The 25,009-nt window shown below is 35.4% G+C and overlaps 1 protein-coding gene across 3 annotated transcripts; it reads left to right on the top strand.

Moving 5' to 3' along the window:
• The first annotated feature begins 7,532 nt into the window (after nt 1-7,532).
• LOC103718433 (extra-large guanine nucleotide-binding protein 3-like) lies at nt 7,533-21,131 on the top strand. 3 transcript variants are annotated; one of them, XM_017845539.3, is made up of 10 exons: nt 7,687-7,881; nt 8,019-9,207; nt 9,319-9,456; nt 10,004-10,108; nt 10,239-10,421; nt 12,019-12,196; nt 13,324-13,574; nt 17,274-17,446; nt 20,036-20,233; nt 20,530-21,131. In XM_017845539.3, the coding sequence occupies exons 2-10, from the start codon at nt 8,239-8,241 to the stop codon at nt 20,915-20,917; spliced, it is 2,583 nt and encodes an 860-aa protein (XP_017701028.1). In that variant the 5' UTR covers nt 7,687-7,881; nt 8,019-8,238; the 3' UTR covers nt 20,918-21,131. The 3 variants fall into 3 exon arrangements, with proteins under 3 accessions (XP_038972657.1, XP_017701028.1, XP_038972656.1); XM_039116728.1 differs by having other exon boundaries at nt 7,690-7,881; nt 7,997-9,207; XM_039116729.1 differs by lacking the exons at nt 8,019-9,207; nt 9,319-9,456 and adding an exon at nt 7,533-7,667 and having other exon boundaries at nt 7,758-7,881.
• The last annotated feature ends 3,878 nt before the right edge of the window (nt 21,132-25,009 follow it).

Raw genomic sequence — 25,009 nt, 5'->3', positions numbered from 1 at the left:
GCACATATACTATGTGATTCGTACTGTTCTGAAAATTTAATAATGCAATTTACGTATCAGAAATGGAAGCCTTTAAGTTAAAATGAAAAGCATATGAATAACAGAATATTGGAGATACTTTCAGCTTGATTTGAAGTTTCCTGCCATCTTAAAAATTTATTGCGCACATCATGTCTAAAAATCTACTTATTACAAAACAACTAATTTTCATAATATTTACTCGATGATCTCATTACAAATCCTTCTATTGTGCCCATGCTTTCCGAATTTCATAGGTGATGTGACTTCACGTGGAAAGATCTTCTCTTTTTTCTAGGTCTGCCTAAACGAGTTTTCGTCATAAAAGATAGAATATGAATCTTGTCTAGGATATTCTAGGGCTCATCAATATCAAAAATTGGATTAATAGCTTTGGCATATTCTGCTCTGTATATTTCAGCCAGAAAAGAATTATCAGTGAAGTAGTACAACAATTTACTAGCCTTCTCATTGCATGCACATGCATGCTTACATGGTATGTAGAAGATTCGCCACTTGCAGAAGGAGATGCATTCCTAAAAGTCAACATTGTATGAATAGTTTGTATCCTTTACATCATATATCATGATGTTTGATGTAAACACAAATAACCTCCGTCCATCATCTGCATTTCTCTGCAAGCTTTTCTTAGGATTGGGGCAATAATATGTTTGCATATTGTGACCTCGATTCGTTATTCATGCATCAATTGCATTATTTGAAGCATATGGTCAATCATCTGAGGTACAGAAAGATGTCAAGTTTCCATGATCCAACTATTAAAATACTCTGGCACATCAGATGTCATGCTACCTGAATGCGGACCTGAAAAGACTGCATTTGCCCGATATAAAAACATTCGACCTTGCAATATATGCAGCAACATTTAATAAATCAAGCAGCCTCTTCCTCTCACAACTACACGATAATGGACAAGCGTCAATATTAACAATTATCAAAGGATCTTGGATGGGGCCAATGGTATCATGATGAACTTAATTATTTTAAAGTTGTAGCTTATATTTTAGAAAAATGAAGCTATAAACCTGATTTTGAAGTTATCTTTCATATGACAAATATAATATACGTGGTAATTGCCAAAAAAATATTCGACACTGCTTCGATAAGTCTCCAAATTTGTTTGTTGTAATCATGAACTGCTGACTATTATAGTCACTACAACGATCTATCACTCTTGTCAAAATTTGACAAAACCACTCCCAATTGCCATCAATCTCTGTATTGACCACATCATAATCTATGGGGAACATATCATCATTCACATCTTTGCAAGTGGCACCAAGTAGTACTTCTCCGTTCTTATACTTTATAAATATTTCATCCATAAAATAGAAGTCTACATCCTTTCATAAAACCCATAATTGAAGCATGAAATGAATAGGCGTATAAATCTACCTTTATTGGTTGCATACTCTACTATGCTATCGAGGTTGATCTGAAAAATAGTATCGCAAGACCAGTGCATCCAACCATAAGATCGTAACCTGTGATCATAAAGCTTCTTCATAGCCACCTTTTTTCCATGCCAAGCTTGATGATATGACAATTCTACACTATATTCTTGACGAATATCTTTTACCATATCAATCAACATATATAATGACATATTTTGAAGTTTTTTTTTTAACAATGTTTGAAACATAATATTTCAAAGCCATTGATGAGACCGAACTTGCAGCCCTTCGCCACATCTATGCTCACTATTTATTATTTTAATTACAAAACTTTCTTGATTCTTAAGTCGAGAAGCTTGAATACACCATCTACATTATTTATATAAATATCTGTGGTCTCATGCCAATGATCATTCTTCACAAACATAAAATACCTACAATTTATGATGTAGAAGTTATGAATTATGTCACAAAGGGTTTCTACATCGTTAAACTTTTGACCAACACTCTCTATAAAGCACTTCCAAGCATCCAAAGCATTTCTTTGACTTGGTTCTTTTTCAATAGTGGCTCTTGTTTCTTTGACAACTTGATCATTATTATTTGAGTTGCCAAAAGAGGTAAAACGAGATGAGATACTCTTTAGATCATTTTTGTAATGGCATATATGCTCAATATTCTAGGATGTGCCACTATCCCTGCAATATAAAAAATAAAATTTTCAACATATTAGCAATCAATTTTGTGCTTAAAATAGATTGCATATACACAGATCATAATTTATACATACAGGCAGAGAATAGATATACACAACAAGAGCAATTAAAATAAAAAATACCAAAACAAAAAAGAGTGCAATGATTTTATTTATTGCCTCATGTCGAATACCACATTAATAGATTCAATCAAGCATGCAAAATGACTAACAATCATCTCAATTATCCTAATATTTGATGTATATTCCTAATATCCTTATCAGCCATGAGCATAACCAACATTCTAAAATTATTTGGAACATAGAATTTTACATCTATCATTGTGGAGATAGATGTTTCTGCCTCTCCATTATTTTATTGTAGATATGATTGAGACTTGTGTCTTTAAAGATGGAAATGATGTGGGCTTCACTACCATAAGAGCAAACAACCATAAAAACTGGGCTACTTGTGTCCTTCGAAGCTATGATGGTTTGAATGCTAGATGAGACAGTTTAAAGAGCAAGGATAAAGAGTTGCTACAGACTTTTTTTTAATATTTGATGCGAAGAGAATGATGAATTAGAGGGGGGAAGATTCTTCTTTAGGGATCCCTTTTATGCATTAATAGAATAAGAAGAGGGATTTTTTTGAGTTCTTTTAAAGAAAGGAGGTAGCCAAATGGGAAAGAAGATAGCTGAGGCGGGCGTGTGTGAAGAAAGAAGAGATTTGGGGTGGGCGGGCGTAAAGTATTTTCTTAACAGAATGTGCTCCTATGGGGAACCCTATAGATTCGGGATTCCATCGACGCACTATAAGCAAACATGTGGGTGTGTCTTAGGAATTTTAAAATATTAGAATGCTTATGAGTGATCGGAAATTATAACACCACATACCTTATGGACCAAAAATAGAAGTTTCGGTCAACAGGGATTCTTTATTACACTCCAGTCATCAGGAGGACCATGAATTAATTACCTAAATATAATTGTTCTACTTTCTCTTGCTGATTGTTATGGTCAACAAATGTTAATGTGGTGTTACATGAATAGTCCAGCTTCAACAGTCACATCCCTGTATATGTGTATTATACCATTGCTGAATAGGATTATAAAACTAAGAGAAGCAACATGTACTGGTACAATTCATAGATTTAATCATAAATATAAGTATAGAACATCTAAAAATAGGGATAGCAATACTTAGTCATTTAACTATTTAACTCGATTAATGTAGGTCGAGTTAGGTTATTTGTTTAATAAAATGGTTAGATTCAGATTGAGACTTTTTACCTATTTACTAAATAGATTGAATTCGGATTGATAGCTTTTTGATCTATTATGTATCTAACATGGCTTGTATTTGGTCCAAATTGCCACCTCTATTTAAAAATAATAATATTTGTATGAAAAATATTATTTTAAAAATAAAGATTTAAAAAATAACTATTTGCTTTATAAATATAAATAGAAGAAAAATATGTAATATGCTTATAGAGTAAGATTAACCATATAATACCTAAGATCAGAAGGCATGCCCGTAGTGCTCTTAGGACTTATAGCTAATCACGGGCCGAGCTCTGGGCCAAAACTCTAATCAGACTTCGGGTCGGGCCTATTTACAATTTGACTTTTTCTATGCCCAAGCCCGGTCTATGATCAGCTCTATTAAGACTTAATGCTTAGTTGTTTGGAAAAATATACTTTATGCATATGCAAATGTACTTACATGAGATTTTAATCTAATTATTGCACATAGGAATAACTAGTAGGTGGACATCATTCATTTGTATAGGGAGTGAGAAACCTACAAACAACTCAAGCACAATGTTAAACATATTTATGTTATTATACTAGTCCAAATATAATTGATATTTTCTTATTAGTCATGATACACTTTCTTTATTAGCCACATTGATAGGATATATATTGATGTACATATTGTCGTAATATAGTAATATAAACTTTTGACATATTCTCTCTCTTGACATGCTTTTATGATTGATATTTATTTATTAGTCTTGATACACTTTCCTTATTAGCCACATTGTTGGGCTATATATTCGTGCACATTATTGTTGTGACTTCTTTTTTTGATGAAAATATTGTTGTAACTTTGAATACAAGATACAAAGAATAAACATATACCTTTCATATATTTTCTCTCTTTCCAATCAGTTTTGTGTACCACTCACTATGCAGCTGCGCTCTGCATTCTGTGTTAATGGTACATTATTTCACGGTCTTCATTTTTCTAAATACTCATCTCTCGAGCTATATGCCTACTCAAATGTTGATTGGCAGGTGATCCCATCGATAGATGCTCCACTGCTAGTTATTATTTTTTTGGATATTCTTTTATATCCCGGCAAAGTAAGAAGCAAATAGTTACTGCCAGATCTAGTATTAATGCCGAGTATCATGCCATTGTAGATACTACTCAATAGCTTATTGGGTTACATTGGTTGTTGAAAAATATGGGAGTTAAACACTCCGATGCCACCATTCTTCATTGTGACAATTAGAGTGCTATCTAAATTACTCACAATGATGTTTTTCATGAGCACATAAAATATATTTAAAATGATTGTCATTTTGTTCACCAACACATTGTTTGTGGAATAATATGGCTCCTTTCAGTTACCTCAATTGGTCAGATTGATGATATTTTTACCAAAGCATATCTATCTAGAAGATTTCATGATTTGGTTTCCAAACTCAAGCTAGGTTCTAATTTACCACTTTGAGTTTGAAAAGAGATGTTAAGTATATTTATATTACTGCACTGGTCCAAATGTGATTGATATTTTCTTATTTGTCTTGACATACTTTCCTAATGAGCCATGTTGATAGGCTATGCATATGGTTGTAATAGAGTAATATAAACTTTTCACATAATCTCTCTCTTACCATACTTTTACACATGGGAAGCACATGGAAACTAACACTAATAGATAAATTAAGCGATTTTTAAGTAAAAACCCAAATAGATTCCATAATCATGTATGAGAAATTTTCTATAATTGACACTAACTGAATTTTTTATTGCATGTTTCTTACTCTCATTTTATGCACAATTTCTTGTATCCATATACTTACGTAGGAACTAGGAATCACAGACCACTTCTTGCTCCATGCCTATCTAGAAATAGCATATGCGTAGAAAGCTTCACCTTAGGCTATTTGTGTGGTCAAACCCTAAGGCACTCATTTAGGAGGCTTTTTAAGATCATGAAACTGCAAAATTTAATAGGATCTACCTTGGTTCAACTATGAAGCCAAATGCAAAATGATTTTTTCTCTTTTCTATTATCTGAAAAAAGCAACATATATCTCAAAATGAAAGCACATGAAACTCAGTGTATAATATAGATCATTAATGGCTAATAAAACTTGTATTCTCACTAGCCAGTATGTCTGTTATATTCCTATTCTTTCAACCATTGTGAGAAGAAAATCATTAAGCTCAAAACATTATCACATCTGTTCAGTTCATCAATCTTGCATAGTAGATAGGGATTGGTGTATCACACGAGGGATATGTGGTGTCAGTTAGAAACTTGAGTACTATTTAGCCTCATAATGAAGTGAAAAGAAAAGGAATTATATACTAGAAAATAATATCAAAGGAACCATTTCACCAGATACATAATGTGCAGATAAAAATTATAAATTAAAATATTAAATAAAATATTGGAAACTCTTTGTTCTACTAGGGTTTGCAATGACAACCGCCTTTTCCATCTGTGTATGATGATGCATGTCCAATTCTGTAAGGAAAAAAAATGATGCATTGTGAACCAAGTGGTTTAATCGAACAAGATAACCCACAAAATACTAGAGAGATGTAGAGGGAGAAACCCTTTTACATCATCCGCTTTCCCATCTCCTTTTTCTTATGTTCGCTTTTCCATCTCCTCTTTCCCGTGTTCTTCTTTCTTATCCCCCTTTCTTATCCCCCTCTTAATTGAGTCCTTTCTAGAGTGACCTCCATTGTGCGCTCTCCCATTCTTGCACCTCCAATGCCTTCTAAAGCAATAGGCATCTTTCCAATATTTATGACACTTTGGCCAGCAGTTCATATGGAGAGAGCATTTGAAGATCATCAATTTGTATGAGAAAATCTTAAAGCATTACTCAAGCCAAAAGCTTATGGCTTCTTATTTAGCAACTATTATCCATTGCTTGATAGGAATCAAATCTTCAACCTGAAAAAAAGATATAACATAGCTTTTAGAAAGTGTATGATCAATGTTTGTGGACCTTTCCTTGGCTAGGATTATGTGCTTTGGGTTTCTTGTTGTGTTCTTGAATATCTTTTTCCTTATTATAGCACAAAAAAGTGGTCAGAAATTCATTTACAATTGAAATAAAATTTGTTTCTGATAATTTAAGAGTCTTTTGGGTTGACAGAGGAGGATGGAAGAGAGGAGAGGGGATTCCTTTGATGATCTCTTTCATTTCTAATCTTCTCATTTTATTACAGAGGTGGTTGCGAAAGTTTTGGAGATCTTATGAAAGTTGTGATAAACCATACCAAGTAGTTATCACCATGTAATAACTCTTGCATGAACTAAGTTTCGAATTAGGCTTGTGTGTGCGCTCATTAGTGCCCAAACTTGGCTTCTAACAACTTCAAGATCATTTGTTTCGAAGGAACGAGAGATAGGGCCGAGAGATTGCAACCCAAACATTTGTTAGGGTGGAGAGGTCTTAACAAGGGATAGGGATTACTGATACATGCTCAGTATAAATCATAGATTTGTGTTTGTTTTTTCAAACTAACTACAATTAATTTATGTAAACTTTTCATCTTTGCCTAATACCAAATTCTTTTCAGGATTTTATTTTTTATTCAGGTTTTTTGAAGAAAAATTCTCACAACTTTTCTTTTTTACCCACCCATCCTTCATTCTTTTCATCTCAAAATTCTGTCCAACTGTTTCTTTTATTTCATTAAGGAGTTATAGTATTTTTTGCTTATGCCCAAATGTGTTGCATCTTGTTGCTTATGCTCGAATGAGTCTATAGCATAGGTTACATATACAGAAAGCCGATGGTGCTAATAAAATAGTAAAAGGAAGAATGAGTAAGAGGAATTGGAGATTTCTTTAGAAATTCTTAGATATTTTCTATGAAAAGATTACGTAAGAATTATTAGGTTGGCCTAGATATGAGTTGGATTAGATAAAGAATACATCAAAAGTTTGTCAACCCAAACCTAACCTATTAAACAAATAAAAAATTTAAGCTTAAATTTGATCATTTTATTAAATGAATAATCTAATCAGATTTATAAAAAATTATAATAAATAAAATAAATTAAATGGTTAAGCAGCATCCTAACATTCTATGGTCTAGCGGTCAAACATGACGACTCATAATGTTTTATTCTTTCTTTTTCAAACGTTGCGATCGCAATATACTGCGACCTAAACGGCCGTCTGCAGTGGAGGAATGGGAACCACCACGGAGACTGTTCTGTCGTTCTTGGATTCGCTGTCTCGCTCTGAACAACAGGCATCTTTTCATCGACGGAGGTACCGTTCCTGCTTTGATTGTTTCCCTCCTTCCCTCCTTCCCTCCCCGAATTCTTTTATTTTATTTATTTAATTCTTCTCCTGTTCTAGGGTTTTGACCTCGAAATCTGAGTTCGGATCGAGGAAATTTCTGCGCCCGCCACGAAGAGCTGCTGATTTCTTCAACCTTCAAATCGTCACAAAAGTTGTCTTCTTGGCCTTTCTCGGTTGGAAGGTATCGTTTCCCCGCCTTTCCGTCCTGGATTTTTGATTTTCAGTGCTGAATTCTTCCTGGGTGGCGAAAAGATTTTATTTTGATTTGGTTTTCGCCTTCTCCTCCTCTTGTTAAGACCGTTTATCCTCATTTTGAAGCCAAATTTCGTCCAAGAAAGGCACCAGATTCTCTGAAGGCACCAAAAGGTTGGACTTTTCCACCCCTTTCCATGTACTTGAGGTTATCGCTGCCAAAGTTGCTGATTTAAACCGTGAAGATAGGATCTTGTGGGGCTTGAAAGTAGTGCTTTAATCTAATTTGTGGTAGAATAGTGAGTGAGAGCTTAAGATTCGATTGCTTTAGCATAAGAAATCTCTAATGGAGGAAGCATTAGAGAAGGAAAGCTGGCAGGAGATGTTGAGAAGAAGATTGCCCCCAGGGACCCCCATCCCTGAGGCGCCGGCCAATCTTGATTACTCGATCGCCTTAGAGTATGATGGACCGCCAGTATCCTATGAGCTCCCGAGGGTCGACCCTGTCGAGCTGAACTCCTCGGCAATCCCGACAGCGGAGCCAGTCGGAAGCTCCCATAGGTCGGTAAACGGCACCGTGGTCCTCGTGGTTGATCCTATACCTTTGCCTGTCTCTCGGATCGCCCGCTGCACTGATCCGCACTCTCAATGCCCCCAGGCATCAGGGAGCTTGGAGTCCATGGTGTCTGTCTTGCAGAACCAGGAGTTTTCCGATGATGGTTCGCAGTTGGAGTCTGCCGGCTCCACTCATAGTGTTCCAACTAGACAGCCTAAGCAGCTGGCAAGTGAGGCAAAGAGAGTGTCTGTGGTCACATTCGAAAATGTTGAGAAATCAGAAAGTAAGGAGATTTATGAGGAGGTATCGGCTTCTCCTCAGTATGTTGCGGTGTCCAGAAAGGAGAAGAGAAAAAGGGTGTGCTATAGATGTAGGAAGCGGAAGTGGGGGACTAAGGAGTCTTGCCTGGTTTGCGATGCAAGATATTGCAGCTATTGTGTGTTCAGAGCAATGGGATCAATGCCAGAAGGGCGTAAATGTGTCAGCTGCATAGGCCAGCCAATCGATGAGTCGAAGCGGTCAAAATTAGGAAAGGGTTCAAGGATGTTGTCGCGGTTGCTCAGTCCCCTGGAAGTGAGGCAAATCCTGAAAGCCGAGAGGGAATGCCCGGCGAATCAGCTCCTGCCGGAGCAGCTTATTGTGAATGGATGTCCACTCCGGTCAGATGAGATGACAGAGTTGCTTAGTTGCCCATTACCTCCTCGGAATTTGAAGCCTGGGAGATATTGGTATGACAAGGAATCGGGCCTTTGGGGAAAGGTAAGTGCACCAACAATCTGATACATTTGCCTTTGTCGGAAGCTCAGAGGCCTCCTTCTTTGTTGGCTCAAGAACTGCTGATCCGTGGCCTACTCTTTCTTCTTTTGATAGGAGGGAGAAAAACCAGACAGAATCGTTAGCTCAAACTTAAACTTTGTAGGAAAGCTTCAGCCCAAGGCAAGCAATGGCAATACCCAAGTGTATATAAATGGAAGGGAAGTTACAAAAGTTGAGTTGAGGGCGCTAAAGGTAAGTATTGAGTTGTTTTTTTTTTTTTCTGAAAAAAAAACACTTTTCTTTCGTTCCTCTCCTCTGTCAAAATTCTTGTTTGTATTTGTTTCCACATTACTTAGTTTTCGTTTTTTCTTGCTTCTTTTGAAAGATCATGAAAGAGGTGGACATCCGGACTGGTGATGTTTTTCTTTCTTGTAATCAGCGCAATAAACTCACTATGAAAAACAGAGAAAGAAAGATTATGATGTCATCATGGAAGTATTCTGCATAGCTGAATAAAATTAAGCATGAATGCTTAAGTTGTTATATAAGTCATAATTAAGTGAATTTATGGACATAGGTAGGGAAGGACTGAAAAAACAAAAAAGTGGTCACTCTCCCCATGCAACTGGAGTATGAAAGTGAATTTCTGTTATTTATATCAGAATACCAGTTGTGCACTTGCTTTCTTCTGTCAATAGATTCTCTTATAATCATTTGTATAATCATATATGGTGAGGTTATATCCCCTGCTGTAACTTTTAGTTCACTAAATTTCAACAATTGCATGTTATTTTTGCAGATTGCAAATGTGCAGTGCCCACGTGGTACACACTTCTGGGTCTATGAAGATGGCCGATATGAGGAGGAAGGCCAAAATAATATCAAAGGACAAATTTGGGGATCGGTATATACTGTAACCAACGATCATTAATTTTTTTACGTATATGTAATACTGAATCCAATTTATTTTCCTTACTAAAAATAGATTTTTGGAATTTGCTCTAAGTATCATTCACATCTTCTCTGCTAGACAGAAATTAACACGACTAGCATGTTCCTTGTTTTCACTGCCTGTGCCTCATGCAACGTCAAATGGACCTAAGGATGAGGCTCCTTATTCAGCCAGAACTGTTCCTAACTACTTGGAGCAGAAAAGAATTCAGAAGCTTTTACTGCTTGGACCAGAGGGATCTGGGACGAGCACTATATTTAAGCAGGTGAGATCATGTTACTTTTGGTGTAATTCCTTGTTGGCTCGTAATGAGTTGGTCAATCGATTTTCTTGGGAAGTTATATTTTAAAAGACTTCGATGCTACATGGATCTGCTAGATAAACCATGTGTCTTGGAATATGTGGTATTTTGGAACACCACTGCCGGTATACTTCCCTATATGCTGCTTGGATGTGTTTGTTGTGACTCATCATTGTCATTTTTATACTTTGATCAATTCCTTTGACATGAGACCTGTCCTTTTGCAAGATGACAACTCTCAGGGTTCTTCTATGCAACATTATAAAAGGCCCAACAAAGTTCTTCCTGATTTCACTTTGAAGGAGAGCTCAATCCTTGTGAACCCCATATGGAGTTTGAATTAGATTAATTCTATGCAGATTTAATATGTGACTACTACTAGGAGTCCAATTCTATGTTATTCTTCTTCTACCACCACCACCACCACTAAGACTTATTCACACAGCATTTTTCCTGCATACTCCTCTCAAAACAAGAGATATCAGATACATTTTTTCAAGACATCATTCAGGCTTTTCTCTTTCTTTTTGCGGTCTGCCTCTTCTGCACCAAATGATGCTTTTTTATTAGTTTCAACTTAATCCTTGGTGGATTTTACATCATATTAGCATTGCATTTCTACAATTGTAGTGATCTCTAAGTGATGCAAGACATCAGTTGAACATTTCAATAAGTAATATGCCAATTGTATGACTGGCTCATGAACAGAATGTACTGCCCATAAAAGATCCATTCCATTTTCAGTACAAGTTCCATGGCTGGTATCCCCAGAGCATGCCCATTTTGAACGGCTATGCACTAGGTTATCTGGTCTCCAAGTATTTGCATGGTGAGTATAGTTATAAGGTGCATGTTAGGGAGTCTTTATCATTTACAATACGATACTTTAACTCATACATACTTTTCCTTGATTACATTGAGGGTGCATTTGGTTCGCAACCAAAATCGGAATCGGAATCGGAATTGGAATCGGAATGGCCACATTTCCCGATGGTTTTGGTTTGTGATTGGAATAGGAATTGGAATCAGAATGAGATTTTGGAGAGAGTTCAGATTAGATTTTGAGAGATTGGGGCATATTCCCGTTTTCCGTTTTTCCTGAAATCGGAATGAGAATGTGACTCCCCCAGCCAAACAACTGGAATGGGAGTCATTACCATTCCCATTCCCAGAGCCCAACTCCCCTCGGCCAAACATGCCCTGAGAAACATCTGCAGCAGAGCATACTGAAAATTGTGCAGTTTTTTTACGTTGTTTATAATTCTTGAAACACTGTTGATTGTGCATTTGTTTCTAGCAACTATTTTATAAATGGCATATTTATTTATTTTGTCTTTACATTCCTTTTGAGGGCTGTGTTTGCTCATTGTCAAATAGATGTAATAAATCACTCATAGCTTTCTTGTATTCCATCACTCCATTATATTACTTCTTGTTATTTCAGATGTATTCTGTTTGCATCATTCTTACTATTTTCAGAATTTAGTTGTAGTCTTACTAATTTTTTGGCATCTATTTAAGTTGGATTCCTGTATTCATATATTGGCTTGGGGCTTTACAGGCCAAATTCTTGTATGGAAATAAGTTTACTCAAGAAGAACTAGACAGTATTAAACTGATGATACAGAGTAATATGTACAAATATTTGAGCATTTTGCTTGAAGGACGAGAATGTTTTGAGGAAGAGGCTTTGTCTAAGTTGAAAGCATCAGGCTCATTTGATGAATGTCCAACAAAAGGTAAATTCCTGCTTTTCTGGTTCTTAGTAATCTAAATATGATCATGCTGCATATTTTCCCATAATGATGTTTTGACAGGCTTGCTTTAGTGGCTGCCTTAGTAAGGTCGTTTTCTCTGTGGCACCTGAAATTGTCTGTTAGTAAGCATATGATTCTCTATATTCCTATGAACTATACTAAGAGAATTATGGCAAATAAGTATGTATTTTTTAAAATATTACATATGCATGCAATTCCCATTGATGTTTTGCTGTGAGGTACACTAATTATAGTGAGAACCTGATATAAATCTTTTATTAAGATTAAGGGAACAAGAGAAAATCAGGCTCAAAAAGGATTCACAGTGCAAACACATACTTTTTATTGTTTTTATGCCATTTTATCATGATTACTGGTCAACAGAGCTGATTTGCTTGGCTTAACGAGATGCCTGTTTGAGCATCTGACTCAATCACACGATATACTAACCATCTTATATCTAGATGTATGAGTTACATGCACATGAAGTTATTAGCATCGTGATTGATTACATATAGCTTGCCAACATTGGTAGGTGATCTTTGGAAAAATATTATACCATGTTACCTATTTCATGAGCTTGAAATCAATAACCAATAAGTTAGGCAACCATGCTTAACAGTTGATCTTCTAGGATTTATGACAGGCCTTCTCTTACCAAAACTTGCTTCAGCTAGGAAATTGATGCCAAACCAAATGACTGCTGCTAGCTCAAGATCTGGTCATAAAATGTTTTTCTGAGTTCGACGAGGTAGACGTCGATCCGCATACCTGACCTCATTTTAATGGGATAAGATTTTTTGGCTAAGACCATCATATAAATATTGTTTACTTTTATCTAGAGACATCCTACATAAATGGACCTAAAGCTTTCACTGACAAATAATACTTGTCTTTATATAAATATAGAGTTAGGATTTTTTTTCAAATTCCTTTGGAATTCAGAATAACCAAACAAGCATGTTGATTGTATTGCACACCTTGTTATATTTATATCAAAATTTCTTGTTTTTTGGACTATATCTTGTCCCTTTTCACTATAGTACTGCATTGTATAAGGTGAAAATGATGGTGAATGCATTTGACAAATGTTTTGGTTGGAGTATCAGGTGAAAATGATGGTGATGCAAGTGGGACAACTCATTGTGTTTACTCCATCAATGGAAGGTTAAAGCAGTTCTCTGATTGGCTTTTAGACATCATAGCAATGGGAGATTTAGATGCTTTTTTCCCTGCTGCAACACGCGAGTATGCTCCATTGGTCGATGAGATGTGGAAGGATCCTGCCATCCAGGAGACATATAAGAGAAGAAATGAGCTTCATTTTCTTCCAGAGGTTGCTGAGTACTTCCTAAGCAGGGTATCCCTTAATTGTCCTTCAAATCTTATACTTTTTCCAAGTAATTTGATATGACTTATTCAAACCTATCGTTGAGTGTTGTGATATAAAGCAAAGTCTGAAGCACACAATTTTGTATGTCTCATTCTCAAAAGTAGCTGCAGTACTACAGGATAACATATGGTATATAGGTCCAAGGTTGTCTGACAAACTTGGCTTATACTGGGAGTTATCATCTAGGAGAACTTCAGAGCAAGAGCTTGCTGTCATTGTAATGTGATCTGGACATTATTGGCAATATTAACATCAATCTTGGAGATTTGATAAACTTATCAAATAAGCTTTTCATTTCTGCATTCATTTTACTTATCTACTTCATCATGTTTGTAAGGGTGGTTATTTTTGAACAATGATCCTCTTTTTCAAGTGATTTACTATTAATAGCGGCAGTTTTGGCAATCTTATGATCATTGTAGCCATTTTTATCACATGTTCCATGTATTCCTTGGCACCTCACTTTCTTTACTTCTTGAACATCCTAACAAGCCAGTCAATCGAAAGAATGATCATTTAGCAACAATGATAAGGTTCTAAAAACATTTATTTTATCCTGATAAAATACTATTGGTTTCCAAATTTTCCTAATATGACTCTCTAATTGGTTGGTTGAACCAATAAAAAATCATGATATTTAATATATTGGCAAGAAAGCTAAGCTTTAGTTAAATGCTTTTATTATCTGCCACTCTTCACCCATTCCTTTCTCCTGTCTTTCCAGAATCAGTCGTTTAACCATATTTTATCCTTCCTCTAGATTGACTTCTTGACATCAGGGTAAATGCTTGTTAGGGGTGCATGAATAAGGAAGTAAGGGCATTAATCTACATGGTAGATGGGTTGCATAACCATCAATTAAGTTGAATCAGATGGTGGAGTCAAGGGTTAGGTGGTAGAGGGCAATGTTACAGCAATCATCTTTTGTATGCACATGGGTGGAGAGGTACAGAGGGTCGTGTCTATAAGAGGGAAGATTGACAGGATTTATATAAAGAATGGTAGCTCGCTATGGGCATTTGCTCAATAACAGTATCTGTGTTTTTAATTGATCAGGTATTTTAGATTATAAGAATTTTCCCTGATAAATAATGAAATGCTTCAAAATTATCCTAATTTGTTTTTTCTAATGATCTGATCTATCGTCTCTATTTGGATGCTTAGGCATGCAGTGAAAAATGTTCTAATGTCCTTTCTATAGTGATTATGATCAATAAGTTGGAGGAGATTTGTAGGTTGCTTAAGGTGCCCATGTGGAAAATCAATACCGTTTGGGAAGAGATGGCTAACATTATTAAAAAGGTGGCTACAAAATCAAAAGAAAAAGGTCATCCAGTAAGAAAACTTGGTAGTAGAATAAGAAAGTTCACTTGAAGGTTAAGGCTAAAAGAGAGTGCTATAGATGACTACCTAAATGTAGGAATAGAGAAGCATATGAGAGCTAAAAAGGTGGCTAAGATGGTGGTATGAGAGACCATATTCAAAGTGTACGAAGAGCTATATTGCAAGTTAGAAACCAAGGATGGAAGAAAGATATATATAAGATTGTAAGACCAAGAGAAAGGAAAACTAAAGACTTGACTCGGATCAAATACATCAAAGATGAAAATCAAAAAGCTTTGAACAAGAAGGGTAAGATCAAAGAAAGTTGAAGAAGTTATTTCGATAAGCTATTCAGTGGAATTCTTCTAAAAGATTTAGGATGACGTGCTAGTTCTACTAAGAATAAAAATGTTAAGTATACATGTCGAATTAGAGTATCTAGGATAAAAAGTCCAAAAAAAAATAAAAATAAGAAAAGTGGTTGGAACTGATGGAATCCCTATCATCATTTGGAAGTGTTTAGGTGACTTGGGAGTAACTTGGTTGACTAATTTATCTAATAAGACTTTAAAGACCTAGAAGCCTGATAAATAGAGAAAGAGCACTATAGCATTGATTTATAAGCAAAGGTAATATTTAAAATTATTCTAACTATTATGGTATTAAACTCATGAGTCATACTATGAAACTTTGGGAGAGTGTAATTGAGCACAGATTGCGATGTGATACAAAAAAATTCAAAGAACCAATTTTATTTTATATTAGAAAGGTCGACTATGAAAGCTATTTTCTCCTTCAGAGGTTAATAAAAAAAATATAGAGAAAAGATATAAGATTTTCATATGATTTTTATTGATTTAGAAAAAGCATATGGTGGAGTTCTTGGAGAAGTCTCATGGTGGGTGAAAAAGAAAGGAGTCTTATGGTAGGCAAAAAGAAAATAATGTCCATTAGATATATTAATGTGTATACGTACAATGGAGCAGGTACTAGCCTGAGAACTAGTGGTACTAATACTAAGTTTTCAATCACAACACAAGAATCTGCTCTAAGTTCTTACCTGCTTGCACTAGTTATAGAAGAGCTTAGTAGCCATATTCAGGATGATATTCCTTGGTGCATGCTATTTATGAATGATATAGTCTTAGTAGATGATACTAAGGTCGAGAGGAGCAAGGGTTAATCATAATTTGGAATTGTCGGACCAAAACGGAATACATAGAATATAGTTTTAGGAGAATTAGAAATAGAGATGAAGGTGGAGTGAAAATTGAGGATCATATAGTTTTGAGTGATTGTTTTGGGATTTAGGATCGATTATTCATAAGGGAAGATTGGAGAGGATGTTATCTATAGAATTAAAATAGGTTGGATAAAATGGAGAAGTGAAATTAGGATATTATGTGATAGAATACCTATCAAGTTGAAGAAAAAAATTTATCGGATAGTGATATGACTAGCTATGCATTATAGTATAGAATGTTCGGCAGTTAGAAAACAACATGCATACAAGATAAGTATGATCGAAATGAGAATGTTGAGATAGATATGTGGTAATATAGGAAAAGATAGAATAAGAAAATGAAGTCATTCCTAAAAAGATAAAGCTAACGCCAGTTGAGGATAAATTGAGAAAATGACGATTTAGATGGTTTGAACATGGACAATGTAGGTCGAGGGATGCACTAGTATGAAGGAGTATTTGATGCATATGAAAGGAAAGAGGGGTAGAGGTGGGCCGAAGTTCATATAGGATTAAATAGTAAGGAAAGACTCGATATTTCTACTTCTTTTAGAACGTGTGGTCCTAAATAGAGCGAAATGGAAGAAGAGGATTCATGTAGTCAACCTCAACTTGTTTGGGATTAAGGCTTGGTTGAGTTGAGTTGTTATCTTCAACTATAACTATGAATTGACAAGTACTACCAATGCAACTGGTGAAGACAAAAGGGATGTTCCTGTAAAATATTGTAAATGCCTCTCGCAGACATGTATTCGCATGATCCATATTTCTGTATGGCTTTCCTTTTCCGGACACCAAACTCCATCCCATAAAAAAACAAATACTTTGGACATTAGATTTTTCTGATTTCTCAAATAGGGAAGAATTCCAAAAAAGATGAGAGGTTTTAATAGATAGGTGAGGTTGATTTCCGAAGTTTTAAATACTTTATGTTAATCCTTCACTTGTGATTCTATTAGAGTCCCCATCATGCTGTTACTACCCCACAAAAAGGCGATGCCGATTAAAAATTGAGTTAGAGAATCTATTGCACTTCTTCTGAATTTTCTATACATCATTCAAAGACTCAGATTTTTGATGGAAAACCTTTTTTCTTGCAGGCAATTGAGGTGTCAAGCAACGAATATGAGCCTTCAGAAAAGGATATATTATGTGCAGAAGGAGTAACCCAAGGGAATGGGTTAGCCTTCATTGAATTCTCATTGGAGGACCGTAGCCCAATGTCAGAACCATACAATGACAATCCTGATGCTCACTCTCAATCACTTACAAAGTAATTTTCTTCTTATCATTGGTTTTAATTCATGTTTTTTACAACTAACTAGCTTAAAGAAAGAGGACAATTTTAATTGTCATTTCATTCTTTATTGCTCTATAAAGTAGAATTTGACTTTGACAATGTCTAGTTGTCACTAGCAAAAGTTGCTCAAGAGTATTACACAGAGGTTATGATGTTACATAAGAGCTAAAGAAAAGAATTTCAAGGAAAAGAAAATAACGGAAAAGTTCCGGTCAATCTCAGTAAAAGTTTATCCCAATGTAAAACATAAAGGATCATAGCTCATCAGGGATAAACTGCATTGAACTTAAGGAAATCATTTCACTAAGTACCACGATGATTCAATGTTCTTGAAGAAAAATAGATAAAAATTATCTAAAAGGTCCATTTTTTGATCCTAGGATGCTAATCATTTAGCAGCACATCATGATAACAAAATTATACTCATGGATAGATGGCCTTAAAGCTAAGACAATTTTTATTTGAAATTATTTAACTTTGCGCATGCTAAGATTTTCTATTAAATTTCGAACCAAATAGGATAAACCTTGGCGCAAAGGTAAGGTTGCTCCATTGTGATCTATGGATTATGGGTTTGAAATACAGAAACAGCCTCTCCACACGCAGGAGTAAAGCGGGTTTGAAATACAGAAACAACCTCTCCACACGCAGGAGTAAAGCTGCATTCATCTAACCCTCTCTATATCCTGCAAAGGCGGGAGCGTCGTGCATTGGGCTGTTCTTTTTTAATAAATGTTGGAATCAAAATCTTGACAATGTAAACATGATGATTAACTTCATTTATTCCAAACTTTTAAAACAAATGACTGAATTATGAATGCTCTTGTTAAAATAAATATTTGCACTACAATTATCAACCTTGCTTACAATTATCAAACTTGCCTAGTTATGGTCCTAGCAATCTGAAGTCCTGGAAGGGGTGGAATGGGGATAGGCCTAACCTTTGGCATTTTTTGCACAAAGTGGCTGCCTTAGGACTTGAATGGTATGACCCTAAGTTCATATTTCTTATATTTCATATTTTTAATTTCTTGGTAACCCTTAACTAATTTGCCTTGTCAATTTAAAATATTTGCTACAATCAGCTAAATCAATAGCATAAAAATCTGTAATATTGTTCTCATGTGCATTCTATGAACTTATTGAAGTAGTACCGAGCACCTGCTCGGACAGTATTACCTCTTGTCCCTTGCGCTAGAGGACATAGGTTTGATTCCAAGTGTCATCGACCCTCACTTCAACCCCTGATTAGCAAAGCCTTGGTTTCATGGGCTCTACCATGGTCTACCTGGGGGCATAGGATCCGGCCTAAGAAGGGTGGGTATGGATAGCAGATGGAGTTAGGGCCCATGCTGGTCTTTAAAAAATTTTAGAAAAAAGCTTGTTTAAGGAGCTCAGTGTGGCATGATAAATTTGCATACCTCTTTCTGTAAATTTATAATGTCAAAATGGTTTTCTTTACACTGATTAGCTCAATATGAGATACACATCAACCTTTTGTAGTAGTTGTTACAGGTGATAGATAATACTACAAATATTTGTTTACAATCATTTCTTTTCTCTTCTTTTCCCTTGAAAATTTGCAAATCTTATCTTATCAATTGATTGGTTAAATTCGGGCTCATGAATTGCACTTATATGTATTTTCCAAATAGATGTGTTTTTTTTCCCAAACTTCTATATGCATCTTGAGCCCTTTACCATTAATTAACATTTTTTTTCAGATGGATGAGCAACTTGGCATCCAACAAATTGTTGTATTATTATTGTTTCTATTTGATTTCTTGAAAACAATTGTCAGAAGATACGTTATACAACCTAACTGTTCGAAGTTTCATCCCCCTCGATTATATATCTTGATTTTTATAATAAAACTTCCAAAACTAGTTCAAGAAAATTTGAATCTGAAGGATAATTCTTGGATAGATATAGCAATTAGAAGAAAATATGCAGTAAATTTAGTTGCTACACTTTGTCGAAGTTCCAAGATCACTTTTGCAAGCTATCATGTACAAAGTCATGATAATTTTGGAGATTTGTAGTTCTTCATCTGCACACAACCATCGAGCACTGTCCCAACTAATGGAGATGACTTCCTGAATCTGTGTTAACCCACCTATTTAGGTTTGCTTCTGATGTTATTGCAAGCTTTCAAAATGTCCATCAAGTTTGAATTTTTTCTCCACGCAAATAAAGAGGCTAAAAATAAAAAATGGAATCCAGATATTATCACTCCTATTTACTTAGCATTACTATTAAAGAATGATCATTGTGCATTTCTAGGAAAAAAGAAAGAATTATTATTATGCTAACTTAGTATCCAGTCAAATGGCCTACTTAAATCTGCAATGCTGTGGAGACTGTTTATGGTTTTTCGTATATGACAAAGGTATACAGGCAGAAGCCTGGCTTGGATAGAATGTCTATTATTCATGCACACTTAATGCATCCAACCTCATTAAATCTTGTTGTTTGTATAATCTCAGGTCTTCCTAATGTCTGTTCCCCTTTCTCTCTCATATTTAGTTCTCATCTTTCTTTTCTGATTATTATTGCCTCCAGATACCAGTTGATTAGGGTGAGTGCCAAGGGGATGAATGAGGGCTGCAAGTGGGTGGAAATGTTTGAGGATGTTCGTGTAGTAATATTCTGTTTGGCTCTCAGCGATTACGACCAGTTAGGGACCCCTGTCAGTGGCAACAATAAGCCCCTCCAGAATAAGGTGATGCAAAGCAAGGAGCTCTTCGAGGCCATGGTCAGGTAATTTTTTTTTAACTCTCTAAATAGTTCATATAATACTACTAAATTCATTTTATGATGTATCTTTATTTAATTTATTTATTAATGAAGTATGAGTTTCTATTGATAAAAGTGGGAACTTTACCTTTGGTGGGGGTAGTAAAAAATTTCTACAGATTTCATTTAATTAGATTTAGTGAACACTGAGTTTTTCCATAAGTCATTCATTGAATGTTGTGTTTAGTACCTTGCATATAATTTAGAGGTTCTGAGTTATAAACTTGCCAGTAAAGTTGATTCTCTGGAGTTTGCACCAGGCAACCATGCTTCAACGACACCCTGTTTGTTCTTGTGCTCAACAAGTATGACCTCTTCGAGGAGAAGATAAATCGTGTGCCACTATCTGCGTGTGAGTGGTTCAACGACTTCTGCCCTGTGAGGACTCACCACAACCAGCAGTCATTGGCTCACCAGGCTTACTACTATATTGCTATGAAGTTCAAGGACCTCTATTATTCCCTCACCAAGCGAAAACTATTCGTGTGGCAAGCACGGGCTCGGGACCGTCCATCGGTGGATGAAGCCTTTAAGTACATAAGGGAGGTGCTTAAGTGGGAGGATGAGAAGGATGAAAACTACTATCCAGAGGACTCATTTTACAGCACCACCGAACTGAGCTCCTCACCTTTCATCAGGCAGGAATAATATACACGGAACTCCTATAACTAGGGACTCCGGTGTGGGTTGATTCTCTCATGTAGACATTCCTAATAAATGTATATTATAGAAGTCCTACAGCTTCTTTGGTTTATTTCGTGTATTATTCGATTAAATGTCCAAGGTGTCTAATGATGTGTTTAGTGACCTTATGCTCCTGTATGCCAATCTTCGTGTTCAATAAATATGGCATTCTTGTTAAGCTGCATGTTTGCTGACATGGAATTAGGTGACAATGGATCAAACAATATCTTTTCTGTTTTGGTATTTGAATTGTTTTGGTATTTGAATTTATTGAATATGCATACAAATTTGAGCATCTGATTAATATCTATATCCATCTTCATATCGATAAAAAAAATGGATATGAATAGGGAATTATTCAGTATGTATCTGGTTTCGTTTATAATTTTTTTTTTTATATAGCTCTTGTGAACTTTAAAAAAAAAAAATCGGAGATAATTTTAATGTCCTTAATTTACCTTCCATACAGTGATATTCTTGATTTGGTGATTCATAAAATTTAACTATATGATTAATCTATATTATTAATATTCAACTTGTATGCGTCTGTTTAAAATAAATATGGATATAAATTTTAGTATCTAATTAATATCTCATCCACATTTACATTCAACTAAAAATGAATATAATATTGATATATGATTCGATCCATATATTCAGTTTTACAAGAAATAGAAAAGAAACTTATCTCTAGCATTGAAGTAGATTACATACAAACAAGGAATCTGCAACATTACATTTATTTGGCATTTATCGTGTTCGGACTTTTGAAGCAAATCTAATGCAACGATTTTAATGTTATGAATTTTCTTGGAGAAAAATTAATGTTGCAAGGTTTTAGGGCTGGCAGACTCATTTGCATTATACCCTTGAGTCATTTGAGATGGACTTGTTGCAGTGCCGCAGGATTCATAAAATCAATTTGGAAGAGCCAATTAATGTCCAGTCTTTTCAATTTCCTTTTTTGTTTTTTGAAAGTTACAGCTACAGCCCTCTACTTTGAATGATTTGCACTTTGACCTCCCTGGCTTTTTAATTGGGTCCTTTGAATTACCATACTGACTCAATATGATCCTACGACCTATCCACCACCCAATGCCATTAGTGCATCATCCCGGAAGATGAAACTACTCGATCCCTCTTTAACCTTTTTCGAAGTCTTTTCCTTCCTAGAAGGGTGCAAATTATGTGCTCCTTGGGGATGCCCTAGAAGGTAGGGGTGATTGCCTTATGACCACCCCCTCAACTTTTAGTTGCACCCCATTTAAGATGCTATAATTTGACAGGGGTGGCAGCTGACTACTCTAGTTGGCTACCATACTCGGATCTAATACAAGCTATGTTCCTATTCATGTACAAGCTATGTTCTATTATTCAATCACCCTTCATTCTAATATCCTTGTATGACTATTAAGTTTAGCACCGTGAGGCCTTTATCCATACAGTTCATAGCCCATTAGAATTTTGGATCATGTCAGATATTCTTTTATAAAAATTATTCATATAAATTCATTTCAAAAATAATTAAATAATAATAGTAATTTTAAATTAATAATTTTTAAATTTTCTCAAGTTATTGACTATCCGAGCCTGTCATGCCAAACTATATTTTGTTCTATTTAGGAGTTCAAAAGAGCTGAACAGCTTGGGAGTTGCTCGAGCTTAACTTGGATCCAAGTTTGATTCAACTCAACTATTAACAAACTCGAATTAAGCTCGAGTAGCTCGAATGGTTTTTTGAGTCGAGTTCAAGTAGCAAAATATTTGGCTTGAAGGCTTATGAAGCCAATTGAGTATATGTATATTTAATAATCTTATAATTTATTTATATATTATTAATTTAATATTTTAAAACATAATTTTATATTATTTTTTAGTTTAACCATATCTTTTAATTATGAACAAAGCTCAAATTCGAGCTCAAACTCGAGCTCCATTTGGCTCAATTTTTTTTTTTTTTTTGATCGTGTTGATTTCGAGCTTGGATATTAAAACTTAATTACTTCGAGTCAAGTTTCGAGTCCAATTATTTTGAATAGAGTCAAGCTAAAGCATCTAGTTACTTGGCGTGGCTCAGCTCGATTGCATGCTTAGTTCTAACATTGACACTATGTCATTATGATCATTTCTATTTTGGATAGTCTAATTCTTGCTTGTATCCAAATCCAGTAAACCACTATACTCCCTATTAAGGATAAAATCAAGAGAGTCATGGTCAAACATAGATTTGGCCGCAGATTTAATAGTCTCTGAGTATAGCAAGGTATCCTGTCCTTTCACATCAAGAGACTATTTGCAAGCCCGTGTATCTAGTCCGCAACTCTACTCTTGATATTGATTTGTGTAGTGGATTGCTAGTATAGAACACTCAATATGATGGCAACTCTAAGTGTCAGTGCAAGGTTGGACCTCAATGAAGAAGGAACTCATGCCATCACTGTCCACTTTGGTAGTCTTATAGGTACGATGTCAACCTTCTCAATAACCATGAGAAAGTTTTGAGTATATAGGTCTATTCAATCCTACCTTTGGATAACACTCCATCCAGTTGGATAAACTCCCATAGTACTCATGCACTCTTTTCTAGCTCTATGGCTAATATATGACAACTTATATTGTATATGACTATGTAGATATGACATAATCATGATTTCTCAACTATTCTTAATGTTAAATATGCAAATGACTTTTAGAGCATACCCCACTTCCAACAATCTTATATTTGCACTTAAAACCATTTGGGTATTTAATACTTATGGCTAAAATGGGTGCGTATTCACATTCTTTTGACCTCCAAGTTCATGATAATCTCTTGTAGCATAAACTATCTCGCCAAATGCTATTACCTAATGTAAGCAATTATCTTATGGGATATGAAAGTAGCAAAAAAACCTTATAGTTATGCAAGAGTTATCTAGCGAATAAATATTTTATTTACAAGTATCCAAAAAAACCAATGATTCGGACAGAAAGTGCCAACAGAGATCTCAAATTCTTAATCTCCCATGCTTTGATGCACTCATGGCCTAGTTATTCTCTGAAGAATATAGAACTAACTATGAAGGATAGCAACTCTCACTTGATATGTGGATCATCCTTGCATAAAGAAGTTCAACTTTCCCCCTAGATCTTCTTGTGAGCTAAATTTATCCAATACGGTTCAACAATATCAACCCATAGCAAGAAATGTCAGTTGATAGTTATAAAATCATCATTTGTAAAGATGGAAAAACATGGGAGTTCACCATCATATGACTATTTTTTCCACAAACTAGGAGAACATATCTAAAGATATAGAAGAGTACTCGGCCATCTCCCTTACCTTCTATGAACTTGTAAAGCAGGGAATCTCCCACTAACATATTAATTAAAGTATATTAACCACAAGCATATATATAAAACTTAACTCATAAAAGAGTCATAATCCAGGTTGAACATGTCACATCATCCATAATAGAATAATCATCATAACTAAAGAAAATTGATTAAACTACTATCGATCATTCACAGAACAAATGTCTACAGATTAAACATATGTCTGCTCTGATGTGACTTTAACTACTGCTTATCTATATTGCCTTTGCTCCAACCAGAATATCCCATCTTATTCAGCATTGCCCAGGATTCGAAGCCATCCCTGTAAAAGGACAAATCAGGGATCCATATTGATCCATAGCCCAAACTTGGTCCAACCTCAACATTATTGTGTGACCATGGCAGTGCTTTTTCCAGGGGCCTAGATTGCCACAATGGATGTCCTTCGACCTTTTTTTCTAGACTTTCTTTTTTGGTATCCTGCTTGACCTAGTCCTGGACCTAGTTCCTGCTATGGAGGCTGCTACACCTGCTGTTGCTGCCCCTACTCAAATCTTTGGGAAGCTCCTCTCTTATTCTTGTTGCCATCCTTTGACCTCAATTTCCTTACAGCTCATGGTACCTATGCATGACGCACTTCCAGTGCATCGACACTAATGAGTTCGGCTACCTGATGCTGTTGGAGCAGCTTGGTGAAGGTAGAGACTTCTCATTCAAAATCAATTCATTTTAGGATTCTGG

This window comes from Phoenix dactylifera, unplaced genomic scaffold (assembly GCF_009389715.1).
Source record: "Phoenix dactylifera cultivar Barhee BC4 unplaced genomic scaffold, palm_55x_up_171113_PBpolish2nd_filt_p 000125F, whole genome shotgun sequence".
NCBI lineage: Eukaryota > Viridiplantae > Streptophyta > Magnoliopsida > Arecales > Arecaceae > Phoenix > Phoenix dactylifera.
This window is presented reverse-complemented; position numbering and strand designations above follow the sequence as displayed.

Excerpts from the sequence above, each read along its gene's own strand:
- LOC103718433 (XM_017845539.3), top strand. The coding sequence starts at position 8,239 with ATGGAGGAAGCATTAGAGAAGGAAAGCTGGCAGGAGATGTTGAGAAGA. Across the intron at positions 9,457-10,003 it reads TTGAGTTGAGGGCGCTAAAG|ATTGCAAATGTGCAGTGCCC; the intron begins GTAAGTATTGAG and ends TTATTTTTGCAG. Across the intron at positions 10,109-10,238 it reads AAGGACAAATTTGGGGATCG|AAATTAACACGACTAGCATG; the intron begins GTATATACTGTA and ends TCTGCTAGACAG.